Source organism: Lagopus leucura, unplaced genomic scaffold (genome assembly GCF_019238085.1).
Source record: "Lagopus leucura isolate 7727_CA_CO unplaced genomic scaffold, USGS_WTPT01 Super-Scaffold_100002, whole genome shotgun sequence".
In the NCBI taxonomy this organism is placed as follows: Eukaryota; Metazoa; Chordata; class Aves; order Galliformes; family Phasianidae; genus Lagopus; species Lagopus leucura.
In genome coordinates, this window is record NW_024962263.1 from 83,711,921 (window position 1) to 83,728,249 (window position 16,329).

Consider the following 16,329-nt stretch of genomic DNA (forward strand, 5'->3'; position numbering starts at 1 on the left):
TTCTGATCCAATTTCTGTTTTCCCTTTTATTAAAGAAAAAAAAAAAAAAACAACAACAGAAGTATAGCTTCACTGACCTGAACATCGAAGTCTGGAAGGAGGCGAGTGATAGCCTGTGAAGAGATGACAGGATACTAAGTCAGGTAACATTTGCAGTTAAAACTTCTGCACTTGTATGTGCACTGAGACACGTGTTCTGACCCACTGGTTCTCCAGTGGAGAGCTCTTTCCCTTCATTTCTTGAATATTGCTGAATGTCTAAATGTCCACTCCTACATCTAGCCATTGCTATTACTGACAAGCTCCTCTGCATCCCCTGCATTAAGATCAGAAAAAGAGTAAGGTGACATCCTCCTCATCTCCATAACCTCACACATCTTTAAGACGTTGCTAGCTATTAGAAAACTTGGAAGGAGTCAGTTACATTGAGGGAGATGCACACAGTAGGAAGAGCAGTCAAGCTGGCACTTGTTACACTGCAGTGTGACCAGGAAGTCAAAGCTTGAGGGAGAAGTACAGAAGTAAAATGCAAAGTTCAGAAGCCTGACAAGGAGATAATGCAGTCCTAAAATCTCATGTAAATGAAGGATGGAAGATATCAGAAGCAATACAACTCTGCCTTGCGTAATACCATCTAGAGGATGGACTTCTAAACTTTGCAGTTCAAACCACAATTACGATGTAACACTAAAGCTGTGATCTTTAGGTAATTGAGGACTGTGATGCACATGCAAACAGGTATGTGAAGAGCTGATGAATTTATGGAAGTCAATTTACAGCCTGAGTCCAAGTTCACTCTTTACAGACTATGTTTTTAACCTTAGACAATCTTTTGATCTGCACTATTGGACTCATGACCTTTTAACATAGTAATTTCAAACATTCATGTTTCCAAGTGGTCTACAGATTGAAGGTGTATGTAGGTATAGCAACCATCTAGACAGTGTACAAAACAGGGCTCCATCACCACTCAGGAATAAAGAATTGGCTATAGAAAGAAGCCTAGTACACAGTAAGTAAGTAAGATTACACTTAAGAGAGCATCACTCACTCAATGCCAATCTCCACCACTAACCCTAGCATATGCTGAGTGTCATCTGAGGCAATCATTTTTCCACTTTCTCTAAACACTATAAAAAACTTCCTCCATTTATGATAAGGATAGCCCAACAGATGATCAAACCAGATTAACTCCGCTACTTTCCCCACATTGGCAAAAATTAAGGCAACTGTGAATAAAAGCACACAGGGCTCCTCGTCAAGATAGCAATTTTTCATCTACATGCTGCAGAAACGCAGGAAATTCTTCAGTATAAGACATTTCTGAACTCTGAAGCAAAAACATTTCAGTAACCAGAGAACTTCTGCTTCATTTTGCTGCTACTGAACAACATTGGCATTAGAAAGGGATCTTAGTTCCTGAAAGCCTTGCTTTCATGCAATGTCCTTGGCACAGGAACTGTGTTTAAAGTTTCTCTAGACATTTCATTACATTCATAAGTGGAAATAATTTCCCGAAGTGTTTACTCAAAAAGGGGTAGAGAATAAAAAATGAAAGTAGCAAATAAAACAATGAGGAATCTCAGTGTAGAAAAATAGACGAAAATGTCACCACGTGTCAAGAATGACGATCACTGGGGAAAGTGAAAGAAAAATCTTAGCCTTGATTCAAGAAAAAAAGCAGCAAGTTTGTTTGAATATTCCAATGAATTATTTGCAATGAACATGCACAGGGTAGGAGCGCCATTGATCAGAGTCAAACAGACACTGACCCTAGATGCTGTGGAAAGAGATTTGGAGAAAAATAGTGCAAAAACAAATGCAAAGAAGCACAACAGAGTTAAGCAAACAAAACAAAAGGCTGAAAATGGTTTTATGCTGCAGTCATAGGGCAACCTGAGCAGACATGATGGGGCAGACATGCTTTCACACCCAGAACTACCAAGAGCATCGTAAAGGCTCTCTCTGCATATCTGCTCCTCCATGAAAGGCATAGGATAGAGCAAAGTTTGAAACTCTGCACTGAGAAGTCTATAGGAATAGGTAGATCTACTTGAGTTTGTCCAATTGGAACTGTTCAAAATAAACCCAGAACTGTAACTATATATATATTTTTTCCTGAATATGTTCACAATAGATCAGAATTAAAGAAGCACACAACCAGAGCAATAATTAAAACTCAATTTTGCTTTATTAACAAAAACCACTATTATTGCACCACCAGTTTCTCATCTGTCTTTCCATACAGCTTGTTAGAACTAAGAATAAATGCACAGTTGCAACAGGAATCCTGAAAGAAGACACAAAAGCTTTAAAAATGTTTAAGATAATTACCTCCTCCTTCTCCACCAGAGGTTTCACCTCTGCAAGGTGAGCATCCTGGAACTCTGTTGACATGGTCAGTAGCTGGTATCTGTGAAGATGAAGAAATATTTGTTTTCAGCTTGCATAAAAGATTAAATACAGAAGCAAATAAAGACCCTCCCCCTCCACCACCTCCAGTGATCTGCTGTCTCAGGTTATAGTTTAACACAGCTTTGCAAGAGGGTTATGAATCTCCTGTAAAACATCCCCTGGTTTGTTTATGTACACACGCCTGTACAACATGAGATTAAAGAAATGTTAAGGCTGTGAGATCAAAACAAAAGTTTGGCAACTTCAGAGCAGAGGATGCTGAAGGAAGTAAGGCAAGGACAGCACAACTGGAGTTGGACTCGATGATCTTTATGGGTCCCTCACAACTTGGGATATTCAACGATTCTTGCAGTATTCGATCACATGAAAACTCTCATTTCACATGTGAAAGGAGGCATAACCTAAGCTATACAAAGATCTTCTCTCGAAGTTAGATTAAATACTCTCTTTGTTTAGATACAGGCTCCCTCTCCAGTATCTCTGCTTTAAGTAAACCAAATTAGATGCTCATAAGCACCATTCTACTCTCTTACCAAGAGTAAAATTGGAACAGGAACCTTCTTTGATTTGAACAACCCAAGCAGTACCGTGTACCAAGTAAAAACAACATGCCTTTAATTGCACACCAATGCAGCTTATGCAATAAAAGGTTTCAAAACTATCACAGTAGGGAAGAAGATTGCTGCATCCTGCTCTAGTAAAGGCACAGCATCACTCTGCCCAGCTTAATTGGGCACATGGATTGGAAACAACCACTGGAGCCCCAGATCACATGAGTGCTGAGACAAATGGTGCAGCAGATCCTTCTGCAGGTGCAACACACTGTCTGCATACTGACCAAGCTGTACTTCAGTTTGGTGAATGTATCAGTCCAAACTGGGAGCTAGAAAACAGAATATTTCATTCCTTCCATGGAGATAAAGTGCCAGGGACTGCTCCCTCTTAAGCCTGATGAATGACCATAGCAGTGTTTGCCTATGAAATGGCAAACACTTGATTAATTAAGATAAAGTCAAATAAATGCTGGCATCTATGTATGTGTAAATGACTTCAGATTTTAGGAAACCTTCTTAGAAGCTACTATGCAACTGGATGGAAATTTTGGCAGAGTGGATTTTAAGTTTAGAGAAGTGTTTAATGGGTATATAACTTCACAACTCGAATCATGGGAGCAAAAGCAGAACTGTTATACAGAATCATAGAACCATTTATGTTGGCAGGGACTTATAAGATCACTCAGACTAACTATATGTAACTATATATATGTAACTATATAGTATATATATAGTTATATATATACATATATTTCAGTCTAAATCTCCTGTTCTCATTTCCCATTCCCAGTAATTTGTAATTCAAATTTACAAGACACCAAAGCTACTTAAGCAGTCAGAATAGTCAAAACAGAGTTAATTCCCCAGCAGTCACTCTAACTCACCCTCTTTCTCCAGTTTTGTTCTTAATGATTAAGATCTTCACAGACAAGCAAAATCAAATTTGCCAAGCAACTGAAAGTGATGTTTTAGAAACAATTACATTTTTTTTGAAATTACAGCCACCTGTGCAATGTGTCATTCTACACAGTTAGCAACTCGTTGTGGCAGAAAAGGAAAATAAAAGCTGAAAATATTTACATGCAATCTGGAAGGCTAGAAGTACAAGGGATTTTCCATGTTTTCCCTATATGGGAGGAAAGTAAGAAGCCAGGCTCCCTGCAGTTTTCCAGTAAGTGGCTCAAGGAACAAAGCCACAGCTAGCACTCATCGAAGAAAGTTGTTTACCCAAGGCAGCTTTGGGTTTTCAGGGAGTCAGAGCATTGACTACAAATGACCAAAAATCTCTGCCAAAAAGAACAACATGGATGTCTTTTATAGCCTTAAAAAACAATCCTGTTTTCATAATAGCTCAAAGTTGTTGCTCTATGTTTCCGAAAGAACCAACATTAGGAAGTGCTGACCAGCAGATTACACTACTGCCATCAAGTCTGCTGAACAAAAGCCCAATGTGCACCACATTCTCACTTTTGGAATGATACCAGGCCTTCAAGCCACATTATGTTTTCAAATAGACATTTACAATCTCTGGGTTCCCCCTATCTGCACCAGGGATACCTGAAACATTCCAACTAAGGAACAGCCATGTGATAAGCTGGCACAACAGCACATTATTTCTTCCTGAGAGCTGGCAAACAAAGCCCTGCTATCTGACACCACTGTAAAAAGCTTCTAATTTTCCAAAGAGAAAGATGCTGGATTGCATAGAGGTTTTAAAAATCTCTAAAAAGGTGCTTTGTGCTCCACTCTTATGTGACAGGATAGCTTGAAGCTACTGTAACTGCATAACTTTCCTAAATAACCAGACAAGCATTCTTTTATATCAATTGCAAAAGCACTTGCCTCACAGAAGTATTCATAATACAAAGTTCATTTATGTCTGCATGCAATAGAGTAAAGTTGCCAACTCAGAGAAAAACAAGTTTTTCACTCCATTTGGCCGACTCAGCCTGCACAAGGTCCCAAGTTCTTCCCTCTTGGACAAGCCACATCTACCCAGCAGACTCCCACTATATCCAGCTATCAGCTGAATCCACTGCAGATACACCTTACAGTTTTAACTTGTAAAGCAATCATTTTTTTGAGTAAGAGGAAATAAAAGTTTTCAGCTGGCAAAGCATCCTGGCTTTTCAGAACAGGGATCCCAAAAAAGGAGTTAAGAAATCACACATCAGCTTATCCATCCTCAGACACCAGCAATGATGTAATCACACATACCAAACACTAGATAATCATAATATATGTGATTTAATTCATCCCAAGTACAGGAACCAAACAAGTTCCAATATACCTTGATGAAACAAAGGGAAGTGGCTTCTAACTAAAAGAGAGAATATTTAGAGTGGATATAAGGATTTTTTTTTTTTTTTACAATAAGGCTGGTGAGGCATTGGAGCAGGCTGCTCAGAGAGGTGATGGGTGTCTCACTCCTAGAGACACTGAAGACCAGGCTGGAGGGGGCTCTAAGCAGCCTGATCTAGCTGTAGATGTCCCTGATCACTGAAGGGAGTAGGATGATTTTTAAAGGTCCTTTCAAACTCGAAGGATTATGATCCAACCTTGCTTCAAAATTTATTCTGCTGAAGACACCCACAAGGATGTCCAGGTTCATGAGACAGGATGCCCTGCCAAACAGGACAGTCTCATGCCCATGAGGGCCTAGGGAAACCACTGCAAGCACTACAGGATTTACCTCTGCACTCAAACCCAACCTTTATTTATTTACAGGGTATCATGGAGAACAAAGAACAGGAAACAACTCCTTGCTAAATGCATCATAAAGAAGGCAATCTCCTCAAAACAGTTCGTTTAAACACTGGCGGTAGATATTATTCTCCTTTTGATATATAACACCGACATATAAGAGAGTAAGCTCGCCAGAACAGCCTGACAGCATTTCCACCACAAGCTGAGCAAGCAGGAGGGACAGCAGTCACTTTAAACGTGGGACTAAATACTTGTGAGGATTAAAAGGCAAAGAGAAAAGGGAAAAGTCCTTGGACACTGAAGATCATGACTCCTAAGCTCTGGTGTTGCTCTCTTTGGGCAGAGAGAACCATGCAAGACTTAACACCCGGGCCACATGTTGGAGCCAGTTCAAGGCTGGCCATATCACTCTGAAAGCCCCATGTGTCCTAAGAGCTCAAGCACCAAAGCAGGTAGGAATTTATTCTTGGAGGTGTTCAAGGCCAGGTTGGATGAAGTCCTGGGGAACCTGATGTAGTGTCTGATTTAGTGGTTAATAATCTTGCCCACAGGAGGGGGCTCAAACTAGATGATCTTTGAGGTTCCCTCCAATGCAAGCCATTCTATGAATGTGTGGCAGCTCAGGACTTCATGAACAAGCAAAGTTGGAGCAAGGAAGGAGAGACCTAACATCTCCAGAGCTCCAGACAAACAACTAAGCAGCTCAGGCGACTGACAATAAGGCAAAACAACTTATTGTGATGTTCAAACAGCATTTATAACCTTACATATAGCCAAATAGTGCTTTCCCAGTGATTAACAAGAAGCGCTGTGAGCTAGTCTGATTAACTTAAAAGAAAAAAATATATATATGGTCTCTATAAGCTGGAGAAAACTTGGGAAAAAAAAAACCACAAACATCTCTGTTACACAGAGACACGTGGACTTAATAACAACAGTGTATGGTTATGCTCCACAGCATCATAAATGTGGTTTGCATTTCAGATATTTCATAACAAACGTTACAAATGTAATCTTCCTCTTTATGATTAGCTTGGAAATTAATCATCTTGCAAGCATCCAAAAGTGTTCATGCATAAGCATCTGCCCACACTATGCCCTCTTTAAGCTATTCTTTGTTACAGGCTCTGGTGTCACAAGGTCCATTGTGTACTGTCTGAATTACTGATTTTCTCTGACATAGTTTCACACAATAAATCCAGAAAAGGTTTTAACAGAAGTGACTCTTTCAGAGCTCTTCCCCTTTTAAAAATACATGACTTGACAGTTACATAGCATCTGAGTAAACTGAACAGCAAGAGTCAAAAGTTGAAGACTCTCACCTACTTGGTACATACTTTTCCTTAGCCTTTGGTTCCTACATCAGCCTCTTGATTTTCAACTGTTAAAAACCAGGTAACCTTACATTGCTTAGAGTCTCCTATCAAAAATGTGTATTTTTAAATTAAATAATACCAGGAATCTGAAACAATTTTGTTGCCTCAGAGTGGCAGGATGCACTCAGGTTCATAGATATTCTGTGCATCACTGTTACCCTTCTTAAAGCACAGAGCATCAATGATCCTTATGTTTTTTGCTGCTTTATTTGGCTTTATTCCCTTCCAACCTCTTTTGAAGTTTGTCCACAATCATGCTTTGGTAGAAAATAAAGCTTAAGTCTGAAAAAAAATTGGTTCTTAATAGCATAATGGATCATAACAGCAGTTCTCAAAGCCAAAAATAATTAGGGCTTAAAGTTTTAGACATTCTAAAATTGAGATTTATGTCATGTACTAATCAATCTGATTAGGAAACTGAGATGTTTCAGCCAAAAGCTGGAGTCCCATGCCAAGTAACAGCTGAGTTAAGCCACAAGGATATGATCATGGTGATGGAGCCAGCAGTGGGTCTGCTGGGCTCCAGGTGAAGCACCACAGTGTTCCCTATGGTTTCATCATACCCCTGCTGGTATGAAAACAAAGATCTCAAGGCTTGTCTCCAGTCCTTTTGTTCCATCTGTTTCCCTTGTGTGGCTGGCACCAGTGCAGAGCTGTTCTGCTACAATCAGTCTGGGATTAGACAGAGCCCTTACACTGCCAATTCCTCAGACCAGGGCCTGGTTCCTCTTCACACGCATGATACACTCTGGCAACTGAGCACTGTAGTAGCATTAAAGCAAAGGGAACTGGAAGCAAACCCTCTCTCTATCCCACAGATATTGAGTAAATTGGACAGAACTGTTGCAACACTGTTTGCACAATATTCTGTCTGTGGGATGCACTGAAGAATGTTTCTTGAAAGGCCTGGGGTCTAACCATGCTTCTTGGGAGTAAAATCTAGTATCACAAAAGGTGGCAATGCTAATTAAAGTCCATGTCTCCCGTTTCTTTTTTTCCTATGATGAACACCCCTACCTCCTCCACAATATAATGGGAAATAGTTGGCACAGAAATGGAGAGCCTGCCATGTCTTAATGTTTTTATTGTGGTTTTTTTTTTTCTCCTATTGCAGCAACTCCAATATAATCTAAAGTATAGCATGAGTCTGGGAAAGGCAGACTACAGACCCAGACATTCATGTTTTTTTAGCACCTGAAACGTGGAAATCTTAGTGGAAAGTGAAATCTCCAAAAATGTGCTTTCTTTTTCCAAAAAGCTTAAAAATACTTGTGCTTTTAACATTAGCATTAAATAGTGTCTTTAGCTCCAAACAATGCTGTTATCCCCACCCACCTCCTCAAGCAGCCACTGTTCAGTGCTGATATGGTAGCAAACACTCCTTGCAGATTGTGGTGGCCCAGCATAGCCGTATCACAGAATCACAGAATCACAGATTGGCCAGGGTTGGAAGGAACCTCAAGGATCATGAATCTCCAACCCCCCTGCCACAGGCAGGGCCACCAACTTCCCCATTTAATATTTAACACTAGACCAGGCTGCCCAGGGCCCCATCCAACCTGGCCTTGAACACCTCCAGGGACGGGGCATCCACAACTTCTCTGGACAGCCTGTTCCAGCACCTCACCACTATCTCTGTAAAGAACTTCCCCCTGACATCCAATCTAAATCTTTCCTCCTTCAACTTAAAACCATCTCCCTGTGTCCTGCTGTTGTCTACCCTTCCAAAGAGTTTACACTCCTCCTATTTATAGATACCTTTAGGTACTGAAAGGCTGCAATGCGGTCACCCCGCAGCCTTCTCTTCTCCAGGCTGAACAAGCCCAGCTCCCTCGGACTGTCTCGTAGGGGAGGTGCTCCAGTCCCCTGATCATCTCTGTGGCTCTCCTCTGGACCCTCTCCAACAGCTCCCTATCTTTCTTGTACTGGGGGCTCTAGACCTGGACTCAGTACTCCAGATGGGGCTTCACAAGAGCAGAGTAGAGGGGACAATCACCTCCCTGTCCCTGCTGGCCACCCCTCTTCTGATGGAGCCCAGGATACCATTTGCTTTCCAAGCTGCAAGAGCACACTGCTGGCTCATGTTAAGTTTTTCATCCATTAGGACCTCCAGGTCCTTCTCTGCAGGACTGCTCTTAAAGACCGCTCCTTCCAGTCTGCCTTGGATTCCTCCGGTCTAAGTGCAAAACCTTGCACTTTGCTGTGTTGAACCTCATCAGGTTCACCCGGGCCCACCTTTCTGTTTGGCATCCCTTCCTTCCACTGTGTCACTGCACCACTCAGCTTGGTGACGTCAGCAAACTTGCTGAGGGTGCACTCAATTCCATCATCAATGTCATTGATAAGATGTTAAAGAGCACCAGTCCCAAGACAGACCCCTGGGGGACGCCGCTCATTACCAGCCTCCAATTTGGACATAGAAGCCATTAATCACCACCCTCTGCCTGTGGCCTTTCAACCAGTTTCTTATCCATTGGGTGGTCCACCAGTAGGGGAGCCCAGGGCCTCAGTGAGAAGAAACTCAGCATCTAAGTGGCAGCTGGAATTTACTTAGAAATTCACTATGCTCATTTGTTCTATTGCCAAAGTTTTGCTTTAAACAACTCCAGGTCATGAGTGGTGGCACCAAAGAGTGAAAAAATCAAAGAGCAAGCAGATGTCTTCCAGGCCTTGTTCTCTCACACCACCACGCCAGCGTGTCTCCTGTCACTGTCCCAGCACTCCTAGCATCCTCTTAGTATTCTTCCCCAACCCTCCCTACTTGCCTCCTTGAGCTGAGGGCAAACAGAAAGGTCTTAAGCAAAGATTAAACTAAAAATTGAAGGTAAAGTACAAACCCTGTCACCTGGGCACTAGGCTGGGCTTTGGGGGCAGATTCAAAAATGAAAACTGCAAAGACATATTTAGCATTTCATTGCATGAGAAAGAGACGGCTTCAGCCACAAAGACTGCAGTCTAAACAGACAAGAAACAATCTATTGTTCCTGTAGCTCACCAGTGTCAGGCTATGCTCCCCACCCCCTCCTATTTTCAATCTGCCATGCTTTAACAGTTCATAGCTTCTGCCCAGCTGCAACTACTTCAAAAAGTGGGTGGTTCTGTGCAAGTTAGTGGCAAAAACATGATGAGATTATTCCAGAAGGGACATGCTCATAGAATACTCAGAGATGAAGAATGTTATTGGGCTCTAAGCTGCAGCACCCTTACAAACACATAATAATTTCTTTTTATTCAATTTGCTTTTCATGCTGATATTGCAAATACAAGTAATCAAATTACAAAACAACACAACAAAGGTTGTTGATGTGTTTCAATTTACATTTATTCATTAGGTTATGCTATATGGGTTACAGCTTCTGAGTTCATAGACTATTTGTTCTACCAGCTATTAAAACTGCTCGCTCATTGCTATTATAAGTTCTCTATAATCCTTGCCAGAATGTCTGGGATGAAGTTTTCCATGACAAGTCTCCAATTGTTTGTTTGTTTTTTAGTAGAAAAGTATAATTTATGGATATCTTTTTGATCCTGCAAGCTTTCAGTCCCCTTTTCTAGAAAGAACTTTGGCGTTCTTGAACTTAGCCAGTACTGGAACTTTACACAAATAGTCATTGTGTTAAAGACACAACTTTCATTCTTCTGAGGGAATTCCTGTTATAAAGTTACTCAGATTTAAGCATTAGCACACACTGAACTATTCCGGGTTAGATTTAGGTAACAGTGATATTGCCTACAAGTCTCAACACCTAGAGATACAAAATAATCTTCCTAAGGCTGTACACACCATTGCCTGTATCACAAGGTAAGAGGTCAGTGGGTTAGTATCAAAGTTAGCACCATCAAGTGCTGGAATACTCTTTTTTTCTTACAATAAGAACTTCCAAATTCCATCAAGATGATGAAAAAGCAATTCTTTATCCTTAGATAATGTTTTCCAATACCTTATCCATCCATACTTCAAGTCGGCATCTATTGCATCAAGTAGTGAATTACAAGTTATCACTTTCCAGACTTTCTTTATAAGAGAGGCTGGGGTTACCCAGGCACACATTGCAATTCATAATTGGGATTTTACATGTGATATAAAAAAAATAAAAATAAAAATGCAGTATGTTCCATGAGAGAGAAAAAATGTGTGATGTTCTTAAATACTTTCTGAACATGTCAAAATATAAGGGGCCATCACGAAACACAGGAAAGCCTATATTTCATAGAATAATCACATAATCCAATACAGTTCAAATTTGTCAAAGGATATAAATACATCCTAAAATTTAGCAGGGAAATGTTACATACAATATATAGAAAGTATATTTAGAGCACTCAAGAATCCTAGCAGAAAAAAAATGACATCATTAGCTTGACCAGGTGCACACAAACTTCCCAAAGGAAGCTAAACCAAAAACTCACAAGAGCAATCCTTCCTTCCTCTAATATTGCATTTCCTGTTTGCATGCCTGCTTACTCTGCTAACAAATAAGATTTCCTTTAAATGTTTTATTCTACTTTCCTAACTACTTTTCTGCTACACCTTGTGCCTACTATTAAATACACTCCTGTACATAAAATATATTACAGATCTTAAGCTTTGAACACCAGCTCTTCCATCTAGCTTGACTTAACTGTAGAAATGCCTGTTCATTGCAGGGGAGTTGGACTAGATGAACTTTAAGGGTCCCTTCCAAATTAAATGATTCTTTGACTATGGTCAACAGAATCTTCTTCAAGGATATTACAGTTAAGATCCCTATCACTTTTTCTTCCTAAACATCAGAATGTCTATAGAGAAATGAAGTCATAAGAGTGGTGAAATGGCAAAGAAACAAATAACTAAGTAATTAACTCAGTAAGTAAATAAATGCCAAACCAAACAAACAACAGCAACAGGAAAACACTAGGAAAACCTTGAAAGAGCATGGAAAAAAATTGTTTTAATTAATTAGATTTTCATGCTCTGCTAACTCCTAAGGTTTGCTCTTTTCATTAAGTTCTACATCACCCATACAGTACTAACAGACTGGTCTTAGGCATAGTAGAAAAGAAGGAACAAGAGCTATACTTTTGATACTATACTTAGATCAGAGAGGAAGTAGGCAGCTAAAGGCTTGGAAAAGTATTGAACATCCAATTTTAAAAACAGGACTTGAAAAGGAAGATCTGCATGGATCCACTTCCATCTATAAAGAGAAAAAAAAAAAACTGACTGACAGATGAAAAAGATATATTAAAATTGTGACAATTAACTGAAAGGAAGTAGCACAAAACCCAAAAGAAACATAGGAAACGTGATCAGCCACACAGAATTAGAGCAGTAAAACTGACATACATCCTGCTTCATACAAACAGATGTAGCTGCGGAAAATTTCATCAGTACAAGCTGTCCAGTTGTGCATCCACACGCACACCATGGAGCTCTGCTGGATGGAGAACATCCCGTTGACAACAAACTGCTGGGTGCCATCCAAAGACAACACTCCCATGCCAGTTTGGAAACAAAACAGGCCTGATCCTGCATCAGCCCTTAGCTAAAAGTAAAACTAAACTCATATCCCTCATTGTTAACATAGGAGCTTGCACATTTGAGTCTGAAAGTTGGATAATTGCAGGCTTTACTCTCTAAGCACTTTCTGAGTTTAATTACATGGCAAATAATGGTACTGATTCCCACAGATGCTCTGAATTGAGTTTAACTATGTCATAATAACACTTTTATGATACATGATCACCTATCTGAGAGAAGCTGAGAATGGTTTGTTGCTGCTATTCCAACTCCACAGTCTAAGTGAACTAACAATAGGGATTACCTCCCGCTGACTGCCCCACTGAAGTTACCCAGGGCTCTGGAAGTGAGACAGATAGGAAAAAACATCACCATTTGAGAGAAACAAGTTCAATAGCCATTGATTTCCAAGAGGCTTAACCCAGCTTTTTAATAATCGGTAGCAACACACATTACCAAAGTTGAAAACAGGAATTCCATATTCAAAGCCTTTTAAACAGTATTTCCCATGACTTTCCAGTACTAGAAAGTCATACATGCACCACTTTTTAGACACAGTTTTTGATAGATAGCACAGGAGCAACTGCTGCTTCCTTGATCTGCTGGCGATCCCCATGTCTACATCTAGAACTTCTCCACCAAGAAGATGACAGGGATGCACCTTTGTGCATAGGTAGACTTATCAGTGCCCACCTAAAAGCAGAAGCTGAAGGGACATCTACATATAATACTATTTGCTTGGAGAAACAGCATCACTGATAGGACAGAGTGTGCTCCTCTGCACTTCTGTGAGATTTCTAATTCAGTAGCAAATAAAGTCTGTCAGCTAGAAGTCTCACTTGGTCTCAAGAATCAACTGAGGGACACTGTTTAGTGGGAAGTATTGGTGATAGGTGGACGGTAGGACTGGATGACCTCAGAGGTCTTTTCCAACCTTGGTGATTGTATGATTCCATGATTTCATCATTATTCATATCAAGCAGCTGCTGCACCTGCCATCATCTCCTGTTTCCTGCAGTTTTCCTTTCCAGTGGTCAAATCAGACCAACAAGAGAAAGTCACTGCTGCTAAATACTGCTGGGATTTAACTAATATAGGCCACTACTTTCCCAGGCTGTATTTCCCCTGACAGCAAAAGGGCTTTTGCTGCCTTACACTTCCAGCTGCATACGTGATGTAAATGCTGTTGAACTATTATAATTAGTTTGCATTATTTTTGAGAATTTTACTGTTCCCAGTCATCTTCTTTCCAAAGAACTTCAAGCCAGTTTCACCCATCTGTATATCTTCTTTCACTCTGTCCATTTTGAGGCAATAAAAGCAGGAAATATCTCATTACGTTTACCCACCACATTTAGTGCAACACAGCTCTAATAAGGTTAAGTGAAAGAACAGTGTTTTCTTTGGGAATTTCAAAATTTGTCAAAATCCCTTGAGCTGGCCATGAGAAGATGCATGTTGTGCTTCAGTCAAACAAATTTATTACTTTGGTTTAACAATTTGAGTCAAATAATTTTTCTCATGCCAGTTCACTGTTAATCCCACATGAACTGCAAGAATAAATTACTCATTTGGTTTAGGAATATTTTTAATGACCAGGCTCCCATGCCAAACTGCTTCCCAAGGCACATGCACTGTGATATTCCTATGTAGCTGTCACAGTGTCAAAAGGAAAACTCAAAACATAGAATAATATTCCCCCTGGGAGCAAAGAAAACTGGGGAATCCTGCTGTTCTCACTGATCATTCTTCTGATCTACTCAAATAATCTGTCATGGCTTTACCCTCCCTTTCTATTTCAGCAAGAAAAAAAAACATCACTGTGCAGGGGAGAAACAGCACAACTTAAGGAGGCTTTAGGTGGTGAAGGTGCTGGTTCCCAAGCAGCAGCATGCACATGTGGCAGTGCTCCCTCAGCAGGGACATCCACATCATTTCTTGTGCTGTTGCCAAATTCCGTGGGCACCTAGAAGCCTGACATCTCTATCCTGCTGTCACTTCAGGTGAAGTGATCAATGAATGAATGGCACCAGTATATAAATCTGTTTTCTGAAGAGAAATAAATGAAAAATCCCAGCTTAGCAAAACCCAGATCCCCCTCCACTAGCTTGGTTTTAGGCCAGCTATTCCAGAGTATGCCCAATCTCAAGGAATTATTTCACTAAAAATCGATGTTTAGGTTCAAAGTTTTCAAGTTGAAGCCCAAGCCATCCCTTGTCTGCCTAACAGCAGCTCAAGGAACTCACATTGAGAAGTTGCAGCCTGCAGTTCCTCAAACTCTTATGCCACTGCATCTGTTCCATTTATGCTGGAAAATATCAGGTTCAGAAACCATACACCTCCTAAGAAGTCTCTCATCACTACAATAAAAACTGTTTTCACTGTACAAGTGATTTCCAGATACCTCTGTATGTCCAATGACACACCAGTTCCTCCTGAATCTACTGATGAATTATTCTTCTTGAAGGCTCCAGTGCTTATTAGTACTCAAGAGATCGCACTAACACTTTGGAAGATTTTATTTTTTGCTGCATCTACTCCTGTTTCATCCACAGTCATTAAGCTCTTGCTATACATGGGACAAAGTACAGCATTAGCTGCTCTGTTGACTTCAGTACTCGTGGTAAGAACACAGTCACTCTATGTCAAACTGTTAGACTTTGGTTAAGAAAACACAAGATTTTTAAAAACACACTCCCAGAGCCAAGTTCAAACTGCACAAACTTTGCTGCTGGCCAAAGCTTTGCTGTAAATTATGCCTGTAACAGCCAAGACTAAAAACAGCAAGGCAAGCTTACACGTGTGTAAGTATTTCATAGCTCTTGTTTAAAGGCTATTTCCATTGCTTGCACCGAACAGTGTGCTTATCAGCAGCTGTATATTTTTGACATACTTGAGTCCAAAAAAAAACCAAAACCGTGGACAAAAAGTCAGACGAAGTCAAAGCGATGTGAAACCTAGCACAGTATCTGGATAGAAAGCTTCAGGTTGTCACTGATCTCTTCCATGCCTCTACCATTGCACCTTCAAGGTTCAAAACACAGGTCTCATTTAAATAGCCAAGTTAGGAAAAAAGAATAAAATAACACAGCTGATAAATGTCTCTATCTGGAGCCTAAAACGAATCCCCAGCGAGTCTGGGGATGGGGTGAAAAACTGGACATGAGAGGTTTCATAAAACACTGGGTAAGACAGCGGTAAGGCAAATTTGCAAGTGTTTCATAGGGAAACCATAAACCATAACTGAATAGAAAGCACTAACCAAAACATCCTCTCTGCAGAGTGAACTCTCTTCCTTCACCAGATCCAGTAGACAGACTGCCTCCACTACAAACATTACACTGAAGTGCCCTGAACCTGAGCACTGCCTGAAAGGGCTTACAATTAACTGCACCCAGCAGAACATATTAAGATGGTAACCCCACTGAAACCACTGTCAAGGAAAGTCTGGATGTCAATCAAGTCTATCATCTACTGGAAATACAACGTGGAGCTGCGACGGCACAGAGACAAGAGCAACAAGCACCAGTAGTCAACTTCCGTAATAAAGTATGTGCTTTCGTTTCACAGCTGTTTACCAGCACAGCCCGCTGCTGCCACGGGAGCCTCAACCGTGACAGCAGCATCCAGCAGCTGCCCCCGCCGCTGCTAGGACTGGGGCACGGCTGGTCTGCCAGCCTGCAGCCCCTGCCACACCTCCACCCACTTCGCCAGCAGCTAGAAAAACCCTGCTTGGAAGAAGGGGGTAGAAAAAGAGGAAAAAGAAAGAAAAAGAGGG

General features: G+C 40.8%; 1 protein-coding gene across 1 annotated transcript in view; it reads right to left on the bottom strand.

The window, feature by feature from the left end:
• NDRG1 (N-myc downstream regulated 1) overlaps positions 1–16,329 on the bottom strand; it is a 39,935-nt gene that overhangs the window by 23,151 nt on the left and 455 nt on the right. Inside the window, exons 2-3 of the mRNA XM_042869129.1 lie at positions 2,335–2,413; positions 78–113 (exon numbers count right to left, since the gene is read on the bottom strand). Of these exons, the coding sequence (XP_042725063.1) occupies positions 78–113; positions 2,335–2,397 (99 nt within the window). The 5' untranslated portion in view covers positions 2,398–2,413. The remainder of the gene's footprint in view (positions 1–77; positions 114–2,334; positions 2,414–16,329) is intronic.